This window comes from Engystomops pustulosus, chromosome 5 (assembly GCF_040894005.1).
Source record: "Engystomops pustulosus chromosome 5, aEngPut4.maternal, whole genome shotgun sequence".
Classification (NCBI taxonomy): Eukaryota; Metazoa; Chordata; class Amphibia; order Anura; family Leptodactylidae; genus Engystomops; species Engystomops pustulosus.
Genome location: NC_092415.1, coordinates 169,062,105 through 169,078,667, shown reverse-complemented (window position 1 = coordinate 169,078,667; position 16,563 = coordinate 169,062,105). Strand labels below are relative to the sequence as shown.

The following is a 16,563-nucleotide window of genomic DNA, read 5'->3' as shown; positions in this document are numbered from 1 at the left end:
TTAGGTTTACTTACTTTAATATACAGCACCAAATGCTACATTAAAGGGGTTTTCCCACCAAACAGGTTAGGCCTTATCCACATGATAGGGCCTAACTTGCTGATCGGCGGGGATCAGTGATGAGAACCCCAGAGATCACGAAAACTGGGGGGTGCGATGGGGTCAGGGGTACCTCCATCAGCTCCATAGAGATGAATGGAGCAGAACGAACATGTGCAGTCGTCTGCTCCACTCATCTGACAACCGACAAGTTGTCCACCAGAGGTACCTCGGACCCGTCAGACACCTGTTCTCGTAATCTGTAGTGATCTCATCACCGATCCTGTGGATAGGGCCTAACTTTGTTTGGGAAAACCCCTTTAATAATTGTGTCATTTAGTAACATTTAAATAATTTATTAAGATCAACTGCAAAGCCTCTGGGGGTCATGGCAGGAGGAAGATGTACTTGGTATTAGTTGTGGAAATAGAAAGAATGGAAGCCGTAAAACTTGTGCCGTTTTCCAGAACTGTAATTTTCTCTCAGATCTTTTTCTTTCTCTTGAAATTTCTTGTGAAACACTTTATGGGCTTGGGACCTAGAGAATGTGTCCTGAAGTTCTTGAAGAGATTGGCGGGATAATGACCTTCCATTGTTATGTGCTGTGTCCTGTATATGTACGGTGTTTAGATTGTTATAATGGTTTATACTTTGATAGTTTTGTCCTTGTCCGGAATCAGCTATCTTATTACTATAGTCATTTTGTTCTATATGTTTACTAAGATTATAGGAACTTTCAAAGTCCATATATTCATCTTCTGTAATTGGTTGACATTTGTTATTGTAGAGAGGTTTAGGTTCTAGAAAATGGGGCACTGGCGTCAGCTGTCTTCTGTATAGAGCCTCTGACTGTTCAGTGTCAGTAATTTTGTGCAGATTTGGTTCCTTATGTTGAAGCTTTCCATGATGGTGTGAATGCTTCTTATCTATATGGTTGCGGGTATCCAAGTTGTTTGGATGTACATCATGGATGCTCGGTGGGTCTGCCACACATTTTGTATCTGAATATACTGCACAGTTTGCAATTTCACTTTCTAAATCCATACATGGATCTTTCCTCACAAGGGGACGCCTGCCATCCCGTACACGTGCAATACGTCCTTCGAGTGGCTGTGCAGGGAGGACAGTAGACATAAATGTGGGCTTCTGAAACAAAACAAATACAAGAAATGGCAACATCTTGGATTTCTTCAGGCATAGCTGTAGGTAAAATTGAAAACTATACATAAACATAAAAACATGTAGATGTGTTTTTTTTCAATGGAGCCACAGTCCTGTGGTTCAGTCTTGACTCAGTCTTAGGTGACCTATAGGTACCTACTGTATATTATAAGTCTGGGCTTGTTCTCCCTACAACTTGTCACATATGGGAGGTTGAAGACACCTTTAATTATAGACCTTTAACCATTCATGTTTACTGGTCTAATTGAAACATGGTATCTAAAGGCTTACTTTCTACATAAACCACATATCTATAGCGGTCCCTCATGTCCAAACATGTCCATACTAGTAAAATACAAAAATAATTCTCATATACTGAATGTCGTAAGGAATAATATTGTCAAAATGTAAAAATCAATGATTAAATTTTCGACTTATAAAAATAAATTGAAAGGTTGGTATCAATAAAAACTGCAGCTCATCCCAGAAAAAAACTGCTTTTTCCCCAAAAACTTATGAAAATGTTACAAAAACGATATCATTTTTCCCCAATTCCAACACAATTGGAAGTGTTGCCTTGTCATTTGGAAGTACAGTTTGTCAAACAAAAAACAAACCTTAATATAAAATATGTTTAGGGCTTAGGGAAAAACAAACCTTCATATGGTTACGTACATGGGAAAAAATGGTAAATGGGTATGGGATAATATTTATGCAATTGGGAGCAAACATTTGGAATATACATATATACTCACAGGCCACTTTATTAGGTACACCATGCTAGTAATGGGTTGGACCCCCTTTTGCCTTCAGAACTGCCTCAATTCTTCGTGGCATAGATTCAACAAGGTGCTGGAAGCATTCCTCAGAGATTTTGGTCCATATTGACATGATGGCATCACACAGTTGCTGCAGATTTGTCGGCTGCACATCCATGATGCGAATCTCCCGTTCCACCACATCCCAAAGATGCTCTATTGGATTGAGATCTGGTGACTGTGGAGGCCATTTGAGTACAGTGAACTCATTGTCATGTTCAAGAAACCAGTCTGAGATGATTCCAGCTTTATGACATGGCGCATTATCCTGCTGAAAGTAGCCATCAGATGTTGGGTACATTGTGGTCATAAAGGGATGGACATGGTCAGCAACAATACTCAGGTAGGCTGTGGCGTTGCAACGATGCTCAATTGGTACCAAGGGGCCCAAAGAGTGTCAAGAAAATATTCCCCACACCATGACACCACCACCCTGAACCGTTGATACAAGGCAGGATGGATCCATGCTTTCATGTTGTTGACGCCAAATTCTGACCCTACCATCCGAATGTCGCAACAGAAATCGAGACTCATCAGACCAGGCAACGTTTTTCCAATCTTCTACTATCCAATTTCCATGAGCTTGTGCAAATTGTAGCCTCAGTTTCCTGTTCTTAGCTGAAAGGAGTGGCACCCGGTGTGGTCTTCTGCTGCTGTAGCCCATCTGCCTCAAAGTTCGACGTACTGTGCGTTCAGAGATGCTCTTCTGCCTACCTTGGTTGTAACGGGTGGCGATTTGAGTCACTGTTGCCTTTCTGTCAGCCCGAACCAGTCTGCCCATTCTCCTCTGACCTCTGGCATCAACAAGTCATTTCCGCCCACAGAACTGCCGCTCACTGGATGTTTTTTCATTTTCGGACCATTCTCTGTAAACCCTAGAGATGGTTGTGCGTGAAAATCCCAGTAGATCAGCAGTTTCTGAAATACTTAGACCAGCCCTTCTGGCACCAACAACCATGCCACGTTCAAAGGCACTCAAATCACCTTTCTTCCCCGTACTAATGCTCAGTTTGAACTGCAGGAGATTGTCTTCACCATGTCTACATGCCTAAATGCACTAAGTTGCCGCCATGTGATTGGCTGATTAGAAATTAAGTGTTAACGAGCAGTTGGACAGGTGTACCTAATAAAGTGGCCGGTGAGTGTATACACAAATACATATAAACATACATGTACATAATATATATACACACACATCTAAGGTACTTACATTGAGGTGGGTGGGTGTGTGGGAGGGAGGCAGGATTGTCATAGATGATGTGGGTGGGTCCCATGTCAGCAGGTAGGGGCGGCCAGGGAGAAGGCATCTATAAATTTTGATTCTAGCCTCCATCCTGGGCCCCTGTGACACACGGACCCCTTAGCAGCCGCTACAAGTGCTACGGATGTTGTTATGCCACTGTATATAGTGTGTAAATATATAGGATAACAAGTTGCACTTAATACACATTGCCTTGTTTACTACTGTATGACACTGTACTCATTGTGTGGTACTAACCTACACCCATACATTTCTAGGTATGTTATCTCTGTGTTTTATAGAATGTTACTTATTTATCTTATACTGCTTAAACCTGAGTTTGGTCTTTCTGGTAACTATATGAAGATATGCACATTCCTCTGATAGACATAGGTGTAGGTAACATGTGGGAATTTTACAGACACTATAAGTCACTACTATATGTGCATGCATCTTTATGATTCATGTTTGGCATTTTAACAAAAGATTACTCAGTTGCAGATTTTCATGAATGGCAGGGCCAGATTAAGGTTGTTGGGGGCCCCTGGGTGCAAAGTCTGGTGGAGACCCCCACTGAATGTAGCATATGTACACACCCTCCTGCTCACTATCTACTATCCACCCAGTAAAACATCTACATACAGCCGCCTCACCTCCCAGTAATACATCTACATAGAGCCAACAACCCTGCAGTAATACATCTAGATACAGCCGCTAGCCCACCAGTAATACATCTACGTACAGCCACCTCACCCCCAGTAATACATCTATACATCTATCCAGTACAATCACCCCCTGCCCTGTACACCTGTCCCCGTCCCCATTTTCCCCAATGTGTGCCAACATCCTCCTATTCTGCCGTGGTGTCTGGGTACTAGCGCAGGCGGCGCTGCCTCACACAGAATTCTACTGTCTACGAACTGGTTCTTTGTGCAGAGAGCCTGAAATATAGTGGATGAATGGCCCACACTTGCTGGGGGCTTTCTTAAAGGAAAAGTGGTGGGGGCCCTGGGGCGCGCCCCTCACATGTCCATCTTTAAAACCGGCCCTGATGAAGGCACCTTTTATATTTTGTAAGTTAGGTCTTATATGTACAGGTGAAAATATGCAAATTTTTCCAGGATGGGATAAGGAAAACCGAGCCTCTTTTAGCTACCTTGTAAGGCAGCTCCCTTGACATCAAGCTTGACCTACAAGAGACCTTATGACATGATGCGGGATTAAAACCAAAACAATATATCTATTCCAGAAGGAACAGACTGTTTCACTGTTTCAACCTGATGTTTTCTCCTCAGTACAGTGTAGGGAACTGGTTTGGCTGGGTGAGAGGTTTGTGACTAGGTATGGGAAGTAACAGTTCTCCTTATGGCGATTGCCAATTACGGCCACTATGTAGGCATGTAGAGTCTCATAGCCATGGGTGCTCCACTAGGGGGATTCTGGGAAAATATGCAAAGTTTTTCAGGATGGGATAAGGAAAACCACACCTCTTTTAGCTGCCTTGTAAGGCAGCTTTATCCCATCCTGGAAAACTTTTCATGTTTTCCAAGAATCCCCCTAGTGGAGCACCCATGGCTATAAGACTATAAGGCTATAAGTAAGGAGAACTCTTACTTCCCGCCCCTTGTACAAGTGAAAACAGTTCTGGCTTACTTATGTCCAATGTCACAAACATTCCATGGCAGTGAGAGGGTTAACCTGCTCCCATTCCCTCCTGTCATTACCTATATAGTGCGATAAGTCATTTTCACTCTCTTTAAGGAGCAGGGAGCTCTTGTAATACTAAATATTTAATGTGAGACAGGCTTGTGCAAAAGTAACTCAATGTTCTAGCCTGAAGGTTCCTTGAAGTAGTTCTATGGCTGCCTCGGATTTTATTGCCTGAGATGGCTGAAGTGTCTATTGTTAGTATTGTGCTTCAGTTTAGAAGGTCAAACTCTCATGACAAAATATGACTTACCCTATGAACTTAATGTATGTTACTGAGTGAGTGTAACTTACCAGTTCTGTGTTTTCCTCTGTCCTGCCAGTTATCTTGCCAAGGACATTATCATGAAAATTATCAAGTTGCAGAGGGTTCATTTCACCGTTACCTAGTGATTAATCAGATCATTTACATAGCGTTTGCCCACACACAGTAATCAGTACAATGACAACACTTCTTCTTACAACACAACTCTTCTTAACATCAAGTCCTCATGTGCGTATACAGCATATATAGGCCCCTCTACCACAATACTCCATTATACAGTTGCCCCCAAAAGGAGTCACCAACTTTTACACCATTTAACTCGCACCCCCCTCTGGTAACATGTGAGAAATTCTATCTAGAAATCCCTCTATTATGCTAAATCTCACCTTGATTACTTCTCACACATAGGGTGAGATGTATTAACCCAAAATTTCTACACTTCTGTCGTAATTTGTGCCAGAAAATGCTTTCCGACACATTTATCAAGGCTTTTAGACCATTTTTCAACACTTTCCCGACTTGTCTAAAGGGGGGGGGGGGCGCGTGGGCTATTAAAAGGGGCGTGGTCTAACTGGAAAAGGGGTGTGGTCTATCTAAAAAAGGGGCATGGTCAGGTGGAATAAAGCCCATGCATCAAATATTTTTAGACTTTGCACCACATTGCAACGCACACAGTTTAGGGTGTTGTCACACGTCACATTTTTGGAATGTTTTATAGAATGTGTTTTCAGAAATTAACTCTTCATTGTATAAACATTTTACTTACCTGTAAAGCTGCGGTTATATGATGTCAACCATTGGGATCTTATCAGATTTCTCTGTACGTTCTTTGTCTTTTCAGAGATTGTTTCTGCATGTGGCCTGTACACTGCATTGGGAGCCACCGTCTTGGGAGGAATTGGATAGTAGATCTGGACATTTTCATTATGGAATTTAGGAAGCTAAACATATTAGGAAAGTTATTACTGGGGTTTCTACACTTTAGAGCTCACACACAGTTCATAAAGGTTGTATTGCTGCCTACTGTAGAGTTTTATGGACCCAAACAAATTTTGGTATTCGGCATTGGGGTTGCCCTACCTAACCGGTAGTCAGTTTTATGCCCCTAGCAACTGGCATAGTTGTGATTGGCCTTGTGGATACATTTTTAGCACATTTTTATGTGCCATAACTGCTTTTTTTTGTTTGCTAGTAGAGATGAGCGAGCACTAAAATGCTCGGGTGCTCGTTATTCGATACGAGCTTTTCCCGATGCTCGGGTGCTCGTATCGAATAATGAACCCCATTAAAGTCAATGGGAGACCCGAGCATTTTTTTAGTAAAAGAGAACATTAAAAGAACAGTGCATAATAAAATATCCCAGATGTTTACTGATGTTTTACTTGTAAGAAAAAATTGAAATAACACTATTCTTCACTTTCCAGGTGTTCGTGCGTGTCTCCCGCTAAGTTAGGAGATGTTCAGAACATCTGGAATGTGAAGAATAGTGTTCTTTCAATGTGTTCTGCACTTAAATGGTCCTGTATTCACAGTTTTTAATGTTTTAATTCTATTCTTCACTTTGCAGATGTTAGCGCGTGTCTTCCGATAATGTCGGAGATGTGCGCGCACATCAGCAATGTGAAGAATAGTGTTATTTAAATGTGTTCTGCACTTAAATGTTTGTGTTTTCACTGTTTTTAATGTTTTAAAACTATTCTTCACATTGCAGGTGTGCGCGCGTGTCTCCCGATAGGTTCGGAGATACGCGCGCACAGCTGCAAAGTGAAGAATAGAATTAAAACATTAAAAACAGTGAAAACACGAACATTTAAGTGCAGGACACATTGAAAGAACACTGTTCTTCACATTCCAGATGTTCTGAACATCTCCTAATTTAGCGGGAGACATGCGAGAACACCTGGAAAGTGAAGAATAGTGTTATTTCAATGTGTTCTTACAAGCAAAACATCAGTAAACATCTGGGTTATTTTATTATGTAATAAAAATACTGTTCTTCACTTAATTTAATGCTCGATCTCGAGCCGGTCCGAGTATGCTAATACTCGACCGAGCAGTATACTCGCTCATCTCTATTTGCTAGCTTAAAAATGATTGTGGTCTTCGTGACACAAAGGACTAGTTAGAACCTAGCAAAAGTTTAAAGGGAACCTACCACCACGAATCTACCTATAAAGGTAGATCGGGTGGTAGGTGGATGTAAGGGACGTGAGGAGAGCTCTTTTTAGAGCTAATCCTCACGTCCTTGCTAACTTTTGGGAAACTTTATTAACCTAATATGTAAATTTAGTTATGCGGCTACTGGGGCGTGGAGTAGCCGGCACGAGGCTACACAGCGCGGCTACTCCACGCCCCGGCAGCCACATTACTCCTCCTACCCTGTTGTGTGCGGCGCGCAGCTCCTCGTAGCTGTGCGCCCTCGTCTGATAAGCCGGCTACTGCGCATGCGCAGTAGCTCCGGCCTCGGAGCTGGGACTGCTCAGCTCATCATATCGGACGAGGGCGCGCAGCTACGAGGAGCTGCGCGCCGGACACAACAGGGTAGGAGGAGTAATGTGGCTACTGGGGCGTGGAGTAGCCGCGCTGTGTAACCTCGTGCCGGCTACTCCACGCCCCAGTAGCCGCATAACTAAATTTACGTATTAGGTTAATAAAGTTTCCCAAAAGTTAGCGGGGACGTGAGGATTAGCTCTAAAAAGAGCTCTCCTCACGTCCCTTACATCCACCTACCACCCGATCTACCTTTATAGGTAGATTCGTGGTGGTAGGTTCTCTCTAAGGACTGTTTTTTTTATATTTAGCCTTGTTTGGAATGTATTGTAAATATTCTTTAATTTTTATTTTCAAATTAACTCAAAGTTAACATAATAAATGAATTCCCTATTTTGGCAAACGGGCCAACTAATGCAATGTTTTTCATAGGGTAGAGCAGGAATAGTTTTATTTTATTGAGAAATATTAATGGGAACCTGTCACCAGGAATGTAATTTTTATCTGGTGTCAGGTTCCTATAGCTATTGATATGCTGATTTTAAAGGAAATCTACCACAAGGATTAAGGATTGTAAACCAAGGAAAGTTAAATGCAGGTGTGTACTACCTCTGGCAGGATCTGCTCTAATTTTAGCTTCTTAAGCCTTTGTTTTTACGGAAAAAAAAGGTTTTAAAAGCTATGCAAATGACCCCGAGGGGCTCCAGACTCCATTTACGTTTGCATAATTTTTAAAACTTTTTTTTTGTAAAAACAAGCTAAAAGAAGAGCGGATCCTGCCACAGGGGGCACACACCTGCATGTAAGTGTGCTTGGTTTACAATCCTTTATCCTGGTGGTACATGTCCAGGAAATCAACCATTTGCAAATACACAAAAAAGCTAGAAATATTCACCTCTGCTTCTCTTCATCTTGATCCTAGATCACTTAGAAAAGAAACTTATAATTATCAACACGAAGTGCGGGGACAAGATGTCCGGCGCCCGGGTGCTAATTATGCACCACCCGGCACCTCCATCTCCCATGTTCCCAAGCAGTGTGTGGTGAGTCTCAGAGAGGTAGGAGGCAGCTGCAGCCTGTGTGTACCTATGACATGCTTATAACATATTGATGCGTATATAAAACAATACAAAAAGTATATTAATCACTATAAAAGAGTAGAAAGTAATATAGAAACATTCTGCACATTCTAGAATTAAGACAAATTACAACAAAGGGGGTCATTTACTAAGGGCCCGAATTGCGTTTTTACGTCGCATTACCTGAATTTTTCCGTTTTGCGTCAATTTTCCCTAATTTGCCCCGGGTTTTTGGTGCACACGACGGAAATCGGGGGGCGTGGCTGAATGAAAACCCGACAGAGTGTCGCTGGACACGCGCTTACCTGCACCCAGCCCGGCTTGGTGAAGTTCAGTGCATTCCGATGAATTTCAGCGCAGCAGCGCCACCTGGTGGACGTCGGAGGAACTACCTTAGTGAATCGCCGGAAGACCCAAATCCTCGACACAGAACGCGCCGCTGGATCGCGAATGGACCGGGTAAGTAAATCTGCCCCCTTGTCTCCAGTTTTGTGGCACTACACGTGTCAGTCATAGCATTGGAAATCCTGAACATTTGGGCACATTTACTAAGAGTAGTGCATGCAGTTTTCCTGTGTACATTGCAGGGTGAGCCAAATTCATGATTTTTGGCACCCGTTCTTCATGAATTTGGCACTCCCTGCACTGCCCCGACAGAGTGCACCACTTTTATTAGGTGCAACTTTAACATAGGGTTAGCGACACACTTCTGCCAGACTTTGCATGATAAATTTGGTGCAAGGTCCGACTAAGCACTGAAACGCCCCCTAATTTGTTTCGCATGATGCCTAGTGCAGCTATGCCAAGAAAAGGTTGTGTGCGGCACATTTGTGGTTCAGACACTTCTTAAATACCTGTTCTAGCAGTTTGCACCTAAAAGAATGTGCAATGTGCGCCATAAAATTGGCGCATGGCCCTTAGTAAATGTGCCCCAATACATTTTGCATTTTGACTCATGTGTGCAAAATTTAAAGAATAACCTAAGTCATGGTAAATAGACATGTACTGTAAAAGTTTTGTGTCCCAGCGAACATAGGAAACATAAGAATGCTGCTGTGAGGTTCACAATACTGGTTTGGCCTAGGAAGAAACGTGACACCAGCACCATAAAACCTCCAGTCGACGTGTGATCTCTATAGTAACAGGATTCAGGAAGGAAGGGCTCTGCACTTCTAATTTTACTACTTCGAGGCCTTATTATCAGCTGCATGTACTTTGTAGCTTTAGGCAAACCTATATGATACCATATACTAAGCTATGTAAGGGAAGGTCATATGGCTTCTAGTTACTGGAGAATATTGGGCTTCATGTATTGTTCTAGTACAGAGTAGAAACTTGTCTATGCAACACCCTCGCCGATGCAATGGCGAGGTAGTGCTTGCGAATACGTCCCATCTGTAGGTAACACCACATTACACTACATGGTCCTTATAGGATCAAGGGGAAATTGCAGTGGTTAATCCTGCCTGGCAAGGCAGAGGTTAAGTATTTTGTATAATGCAAGATGCTATTGACCAATGTCTGTGTTACATCCTGTCTCTGTGCACTGAGAGGTAATTGGAGGAGCAGCCACCACCTGACCAAAGGGAGGTAATAAAACCCCCTAGCCTGGAATGTTCTAGAGGAGAAAGAGAGAAATCTCTCTCAGGAGAGAGACCGGTCCTAGTCAGGCCCTCTGGGTCTGCAGGACGTAAGCAGAGAGTAGTTAGCTGAGCAGCAGCTCAGAGTCTCTAGCATACCAGACCAGTGCAGGAAGAGCCTAGCCCCTGCCTGAAGTGGAAGCTAAGACTAGAGGTAGTGTAGTGAGGAAAAGGGGTATCATTCCTACCTTCAAGGGTGATACCTGAAGAGATCCAGGACCGAGCTGAAGCCTCCTCTAAGGACACAGCTGCCTCCCAGCCTGCTCTTACATCCAGGCTGGTGAAATACATCCTGTGGCTCCCTCCAAATACCTCTCCAGTACTCCACCTGTTAAAGACACGTTTTCTGCAGTTCCTGCCGGTTGCAATAAACGAACTGTAAGTTGTTTTCTTCAACCTCTGTCTCCGTCTGGTCCCTGCTACTACAACTACCCTCATCACCGGCACCCTGTCCATCACCCAGAGACTCACACTCGGGACATTAAGGGGTTGCCCCAGGGAGATCCGCTATAGCAGCCGCTCCCTCATCTTTTCTTGCCAACACCACCCTGCTGGAGACCTGCCAGGCTGTAGGACAGCCCTCCGGTTCCCCGTACCAAGCACCGTGACAATAGCGTGCTTAGGCCGCAACCGCCAGCCACTCCGGTACCGCGGGCCCCGGCTGACTCCAGGCCTCACCTCGAGGGCTAGGCCCCGGTGGGGGATGTTGCATCTATTTCAAGCAATAAATCTGATCTTTTGAGGAAGTAGAGTTAGAAGCTAAGAGCAGTTTCTAAATTTTTGTACAAGGTCAGGGCTCTTATGACGTGAGGTTCACATCCAGGAATGGTACAAAACTAAATGGCTCTCACAATGTTTTTGCAATGTTAATGTACAGAGAATTCAAAAGTTCACACCTTTCTGCTCCTCGCAGTCAATTTGGCTGAGTTCACACTTGGCATTTATGTTGCATTTTGAAGTGCAATACAACAGCTGAGGAGAGGAGATTTGCGGGCCTTGGTCCGATTGCGTATGTGTTTCTATTGAAACGCATGCGATCGGTAACCAGAACCGGGTGTCTTGCATTAAAACAATGCAAGACACCGGGTTCTGGTTATCAATCACTTAAAGGAAACCTACCACTTGTAGTGGCAGGTTTCCGATGGCAATACCGGGCACCAGCTCAGGGTGAGCTGGTGCCGGAGCTTATTTTAGTTAGTGTTTTAAACCGCGGTATCGCGGTTTAAAACACTTTTTAAACTTTATAACCGGCGCAGGCAGGTACGCGCTCGGCGCTTACCGTGCGCGCGGCTACATAGGAAGTGAATGAGAGCCGCGTGCACGGTAAGCGCCGAGCGCGTACCTGCCTGCGCCGGCTATAACGTTTAAAAAGTGTTTTAAACCGCGATACCGCGGTTTAAAACACTAACTAAAATAAGCTCCGGCACCAGCTCACCCTGAGCTGGTGCCCGGTATTTCCATCGGAAACCTGCCACTACAAGTGGTAGGTTTCCTTTAAGTTTCCATCGAAACATATACACGATAGGGACAAGGCCTACCCGTATCCTAGTGCTGCGTTTGTAAAAGCACCCTATGAGTTCTTCTTACAGAGACCGCCGTGTATTTGCTTATTTTCCCAAAATCCCATAGTTGAATGTCCATGGCTATAAGTCTGCACACACCTACACGGCGGCCTTAATTGGCAGTCTATGTAAGGAGAACTCTTAATATCTGACCCAGTCAAAAACCAGTTTACTGCACTGTACTAAAAAGACCCAACCAGGTTGAAACAGTGCTGTCTACAGTTAGGAATCTGTTCCTTCTGGAATAGGTATACTGGTTTGGCTTTAATCCTGCATCTTGTTTTTAGGTTTGTAGATCATGCTTGATGTCAAGGGAGCTGCCTTACGTGGTAGCTAAAGGAAAGACGTGGATTTCCTTTCCCATCCTGGAAAAAATATTTGCAAATTTTCCATAACACTGTTAACATATTCATTTTGTTAACATAAAGCTAATAGGTGCATTAAGCTGAGGCGGTTATTGCCGCCATAGCGGTTAACTTGCTGATCGGTGGGGTCTCAGAGAGGAGACCCCCACAGATCACGAGAACGGGGGTCTGACAGGGTCCCAGGAACCAACGCTGGACCCCTAATCGCTCCAGGAGATAAATGGAGCAGGCGGCCGCACATGTCCTTTCTGCTTCATTCATCTCTATGGAGGTCACGGAGATTGCTGAGCACCGTGCCAGCTCCATAGAGATGAATGGAGCAGAACAGACATGCGCAGTCGCTTGCTCTATTCATCTCAGGGAGCGACCAGGGGTCTGACGGAGATACCTGGGACCCCTATGAACCCCCCATTCTCGTGATTTGTGGGTGTCTCATCACTGTGAAAGCAGCCTTTGGCTATCAAGATCCCCAGCTACAATACAGTTTGCTGGTGAACACACTACTCTGTAGTACTCAAATTGAAATGTGTTACATCAGTAAGAGGAAGGGCGTTGCAGCAGTAAAGCGAAGAGATCTCACACACCAGTACACTAGCTGCAATAACGGAACATAAATTTTGCACAGTTGTATTTCTGCAGCTTTTTATAGTCAAAACTACTTACAGATTTCATTTAAAGAGGTTCTCCAGCCACATACAAATTAGCCCCTTTATTGATCGGTAGAGGTCTCAATGATAGGACCCCCATGGGCCACGAAAAGGGGGGTCTGTTGTACCCCCATTGTAAGCTGGAATGAAGAGAGATTGCCAAAAAACGCATTTGGAATTCTCCATCTGCGCCATAGTGAGAATAGAGAAGCCATTGGTGCATCCTGGGCTACGATAGGGGTACAACGGTCTCCCACTCTCGTGATGTATGGGGAACCCATTAATGAGACCCTCAATGATTGGGCATATTCTGTGGATAGGGGCTAACTCTAACTTTTTGCATTCTTTAACCAGTGTTACTGTACTGATACTAGCACAGTTTGTATCTAGCTTCCTCTGTTCTTCACCAATCAATACCAAGATTTTGGCACTTGTTCCGCTAATTTCATGTTGACTACAGAAAAAAATTGTATAATTCCAGCTATTGGGCTCCAAACCAGGGAATAGCATTGGATGCATATTAAGGACATATTTTGCACTTAGCGTAGAAGTAATTGCAGAGTTTCTTTGCATATTTTATATCTGATGTGTATTACCGCTTACATGATAGTATCCATGCTGTCCTGGCCATGTCAGCAGCAACTTTTCAGCATCAGAAGTAACATTGACTATTTCATGCCTGTATGGATTACCTGATAAATAATAGAAAGTTTAGAGAGATATTTAGCTCAACTTAATCCTTCTACAGAAAATACTCTTGGCATCAAACTTGACAATGATAACCAAGAACAGACCTGCCAGCAAGAGAATTTCCAAACCTCTCTGCTTTTCCTTTTCTATGTATAAAGAGTGGGGGATATTTATCGAGTATTTATAAAAAAAAATAATCAATATTTCCACCTCAATTGTTGTAGGTGTGTTAGAAAATCTTAAGGCTACATTCACACAGACGTATGGGAGACATATATACAGCCGACATATATATGCCGTATATATGTTTCCCATAAACAGCAATGGGCGCATGGCACCGTACGGGACCGGTACGGTGCAGCACAAGTGCAGCACTGCACCGTTCCGTAGCCGGGGAAAAGATAGGACATGTCCTATCTTTCCCCGTAATACGGCACCTACGGCATACATCGCTATGGAGAGGGGCAGGGTTGAGCAGCACCTCCTCCTCTCCCGGGCGCCGACATGTGCCCGCCGCACATAATGTGCAAGAATATGCGATTATTTCAGTGCTTCTATGCCAGAAAACTAAGACACTAGGGAATGGGATAGATTTTAACAATAAACAACATCAGTTTTTAGTGTAAATGATATTAAATGACGATAGTGGGAGGTGACAGCCTTCTTATTGTAGACTTTTGGCAACAACAAATTCCTTCATTGTGTTATGGGTTTGCATCTTTATATTTGGCAAACAATAAGGGCTCATGCCCACCATGTAAAAATGGCCATGTTGTTGCTCCACTAAATTGTACCCCACATGAATAGAGAAGCTGGTGACTCATGTACCTTCCTTTCTATTCATCTCAATGGGCCTTAAAGATAGCTGAGGACAGAACTCAGTTACCTCCAACAGTGCCATTGGGAATGCAGCGGCAACGTGCATGCCCAACCTACCGCTGTATTCATTTGCGTACAACAGACCCACATTCTTGTGATCTAGGGGGAAAACCTGTAGCAACCAGACAGTAGGTCAGTCTAAAAGAGAAGATGCTGTCACACAGGTTCCTATTCACAACACATCTATTGCTGTGGGGAGATTTATCAGAAGTGTCTGAGGTAAAACTGTTCTTGTTACCCATGGAAACCAATCAGAGTCCAGCTTTACTTTTATAAAGAGTTGTGTAAAATGACAGCTGAGCTCTGATTGGTTGCCATGGGCAACTACAACAGTCCTGCTCTTAGACACTTATGATAAATCTCCCCCCAGCTGATCTTCATGCAGATGGTCCAATGTATCCAATGACTTACCTTTAGTTTTACGTAAGACCACAGTGGGGTAACTGCTTGCTGGTGTTTGAGGAGGCAGCGGAGTGGGACAGCGTGAAGCTTCTACTGATGGTGTGAAGTTGGGGAACACAGCATATTTGGATATGTGGGAATGATATGGATGTTCTGCTGGAAACTCCTCCTGGATTTGTTTGTCACTAATACATAAATGAGCAAAATTTTCACACAGTACTCAACAAAGGTTTGACTTTATTTTTATTGCTTACCTAATAGAAGCCGATGGTGGTTTGGGATACCTGGAGAAATAAAATGGATACACAGTATATTGTTTTCTGCCTGTGTACATAGATGCCTGCTAAAATCACTATTATTCTGTAATGTATTACATACAATAACATGATACAGTGATGATACACAGAGATAAATAACAAATCTACAGCCTTACATTAAAGTTTTATTATTGGCTGCATGGTTACATGGTTGTCAGGTGTATACCAAATCTCTCACACATGTGTTAGTAAAATATTAACTATTATATTACATTATTGCTGGGCATTTGCTTGTCAGATGCCTCGAATTTTAGCCAGGCATAGACAAAATGCTGTAGACTTATGTCCATTTAAAGGTCATCTACCACCAGATTAATGGTGGTATTAAGAGTGTCCTAATTAGGCTGCTCGTTCTGTCTAGGGGATGGGGGGAATGTTTTTTACAAGTTACTGGAGGCACACTGACTGACATCGCCTGATCAACTCTCGGCTTCCCTGATTCTTAATTTATGCTTGCCCCCACTGCAAGCCTCCTCCTGCTCCCGGACGGGGAACTAGGAGCGAGCACATGTACCACTCTCACCATGTCCGGATCCCAGGGCCGGATTAAGGTTGGTGGGGGCCCCTGGGCGCAAAATCTGGTGGAGGCCCCCATTGAGTGTAGCATGCATACACGTCCTCCTGCTCACTTTCCACTATCCCAGCTGTAACACAGCTACATACAGCCGCCTCATCCCCAGTAACACAGCTACATACAGCCGCCTCGCCCCCAGTAACACAGCTACATACAGCCGCTTCATCCCCAGTAACACAGCTACATACAGCCGCCTCGCCCCCAGTAACACAGCTACATACAGCCGCCTCGCCCCCAGTAACACAGCTACATACAGCCGCCTCGCCACCAGTAACACAGCTACATACAGCCGCCTCGCCCCCAGTAACACAGCTACATACAGCCGCCTCGCCACCAGTAACACAGCTACATACAGCCGCCTCGCCACCAGTAACACAGCTACATACAGCCGCCTCGCCACCAGTAACACAGCTACATACAGCCGCCTCGCCACCAGTAACACAGCTACATACAGCCGCCTCGCCACCAGTAACACAGCTACATACAGCCGTCTCACCCCCAGTAACACAGCTACATACAGCCGCCTCGCTACCAGTAACACAGCTACATACACCCGCTTCATCCCCAGTAACACAGCTACATACAGCCGCCTCGCCCCCAGTAACACAGCTACATACAGCCGCCTCGCCCCCAGTAACACAGCTACATACAGCCGCCTCGCCACCAGTAACACAGCTACATACAGCCG

General features: G+C 44.1%; 1 protein-coding gene across 1 annotated transcript in view; it reads right to left on the bottom strand.

The window, feature by feature from the left end:
- Window positions 1-16,563, bottom strand: part of SPMIP4 (sperm microtubule inner protein 4) — a 42,770-nt gene continuing 26,207 nt past the window's right edge. The window contains exons 4-9 of the mRNA XM_072153751.1: window positions 15,239-15,268; window positions 14,994-15,169; window positions 13,617-13,705; window positions 5,997-6,171; window positions 5,260-5,351; window positions 1-1,185 (exon numbers count right to left, since the gene is read on the bottom strand). Of these exons, the coding sequence (XP_072009852.1) occupies window positions 454-1,185; window positions 5,260-5,351; window positions 5,997-6,171; window positions 13,617-13,705; window positions 14,994-15,169; window positions 15,239-15,268 (1,294 nt within the window). The 3' untranslated portion in view covers window positions 1-453. The remainder of the gene's footprint in view (window positions 1,186-5,259; window positions 5,352-5,996; window positions 6,172-13,616; window positions 13,706-14,993; window positions 15,170-15,238; window positions 15,269-16,563) is intronic.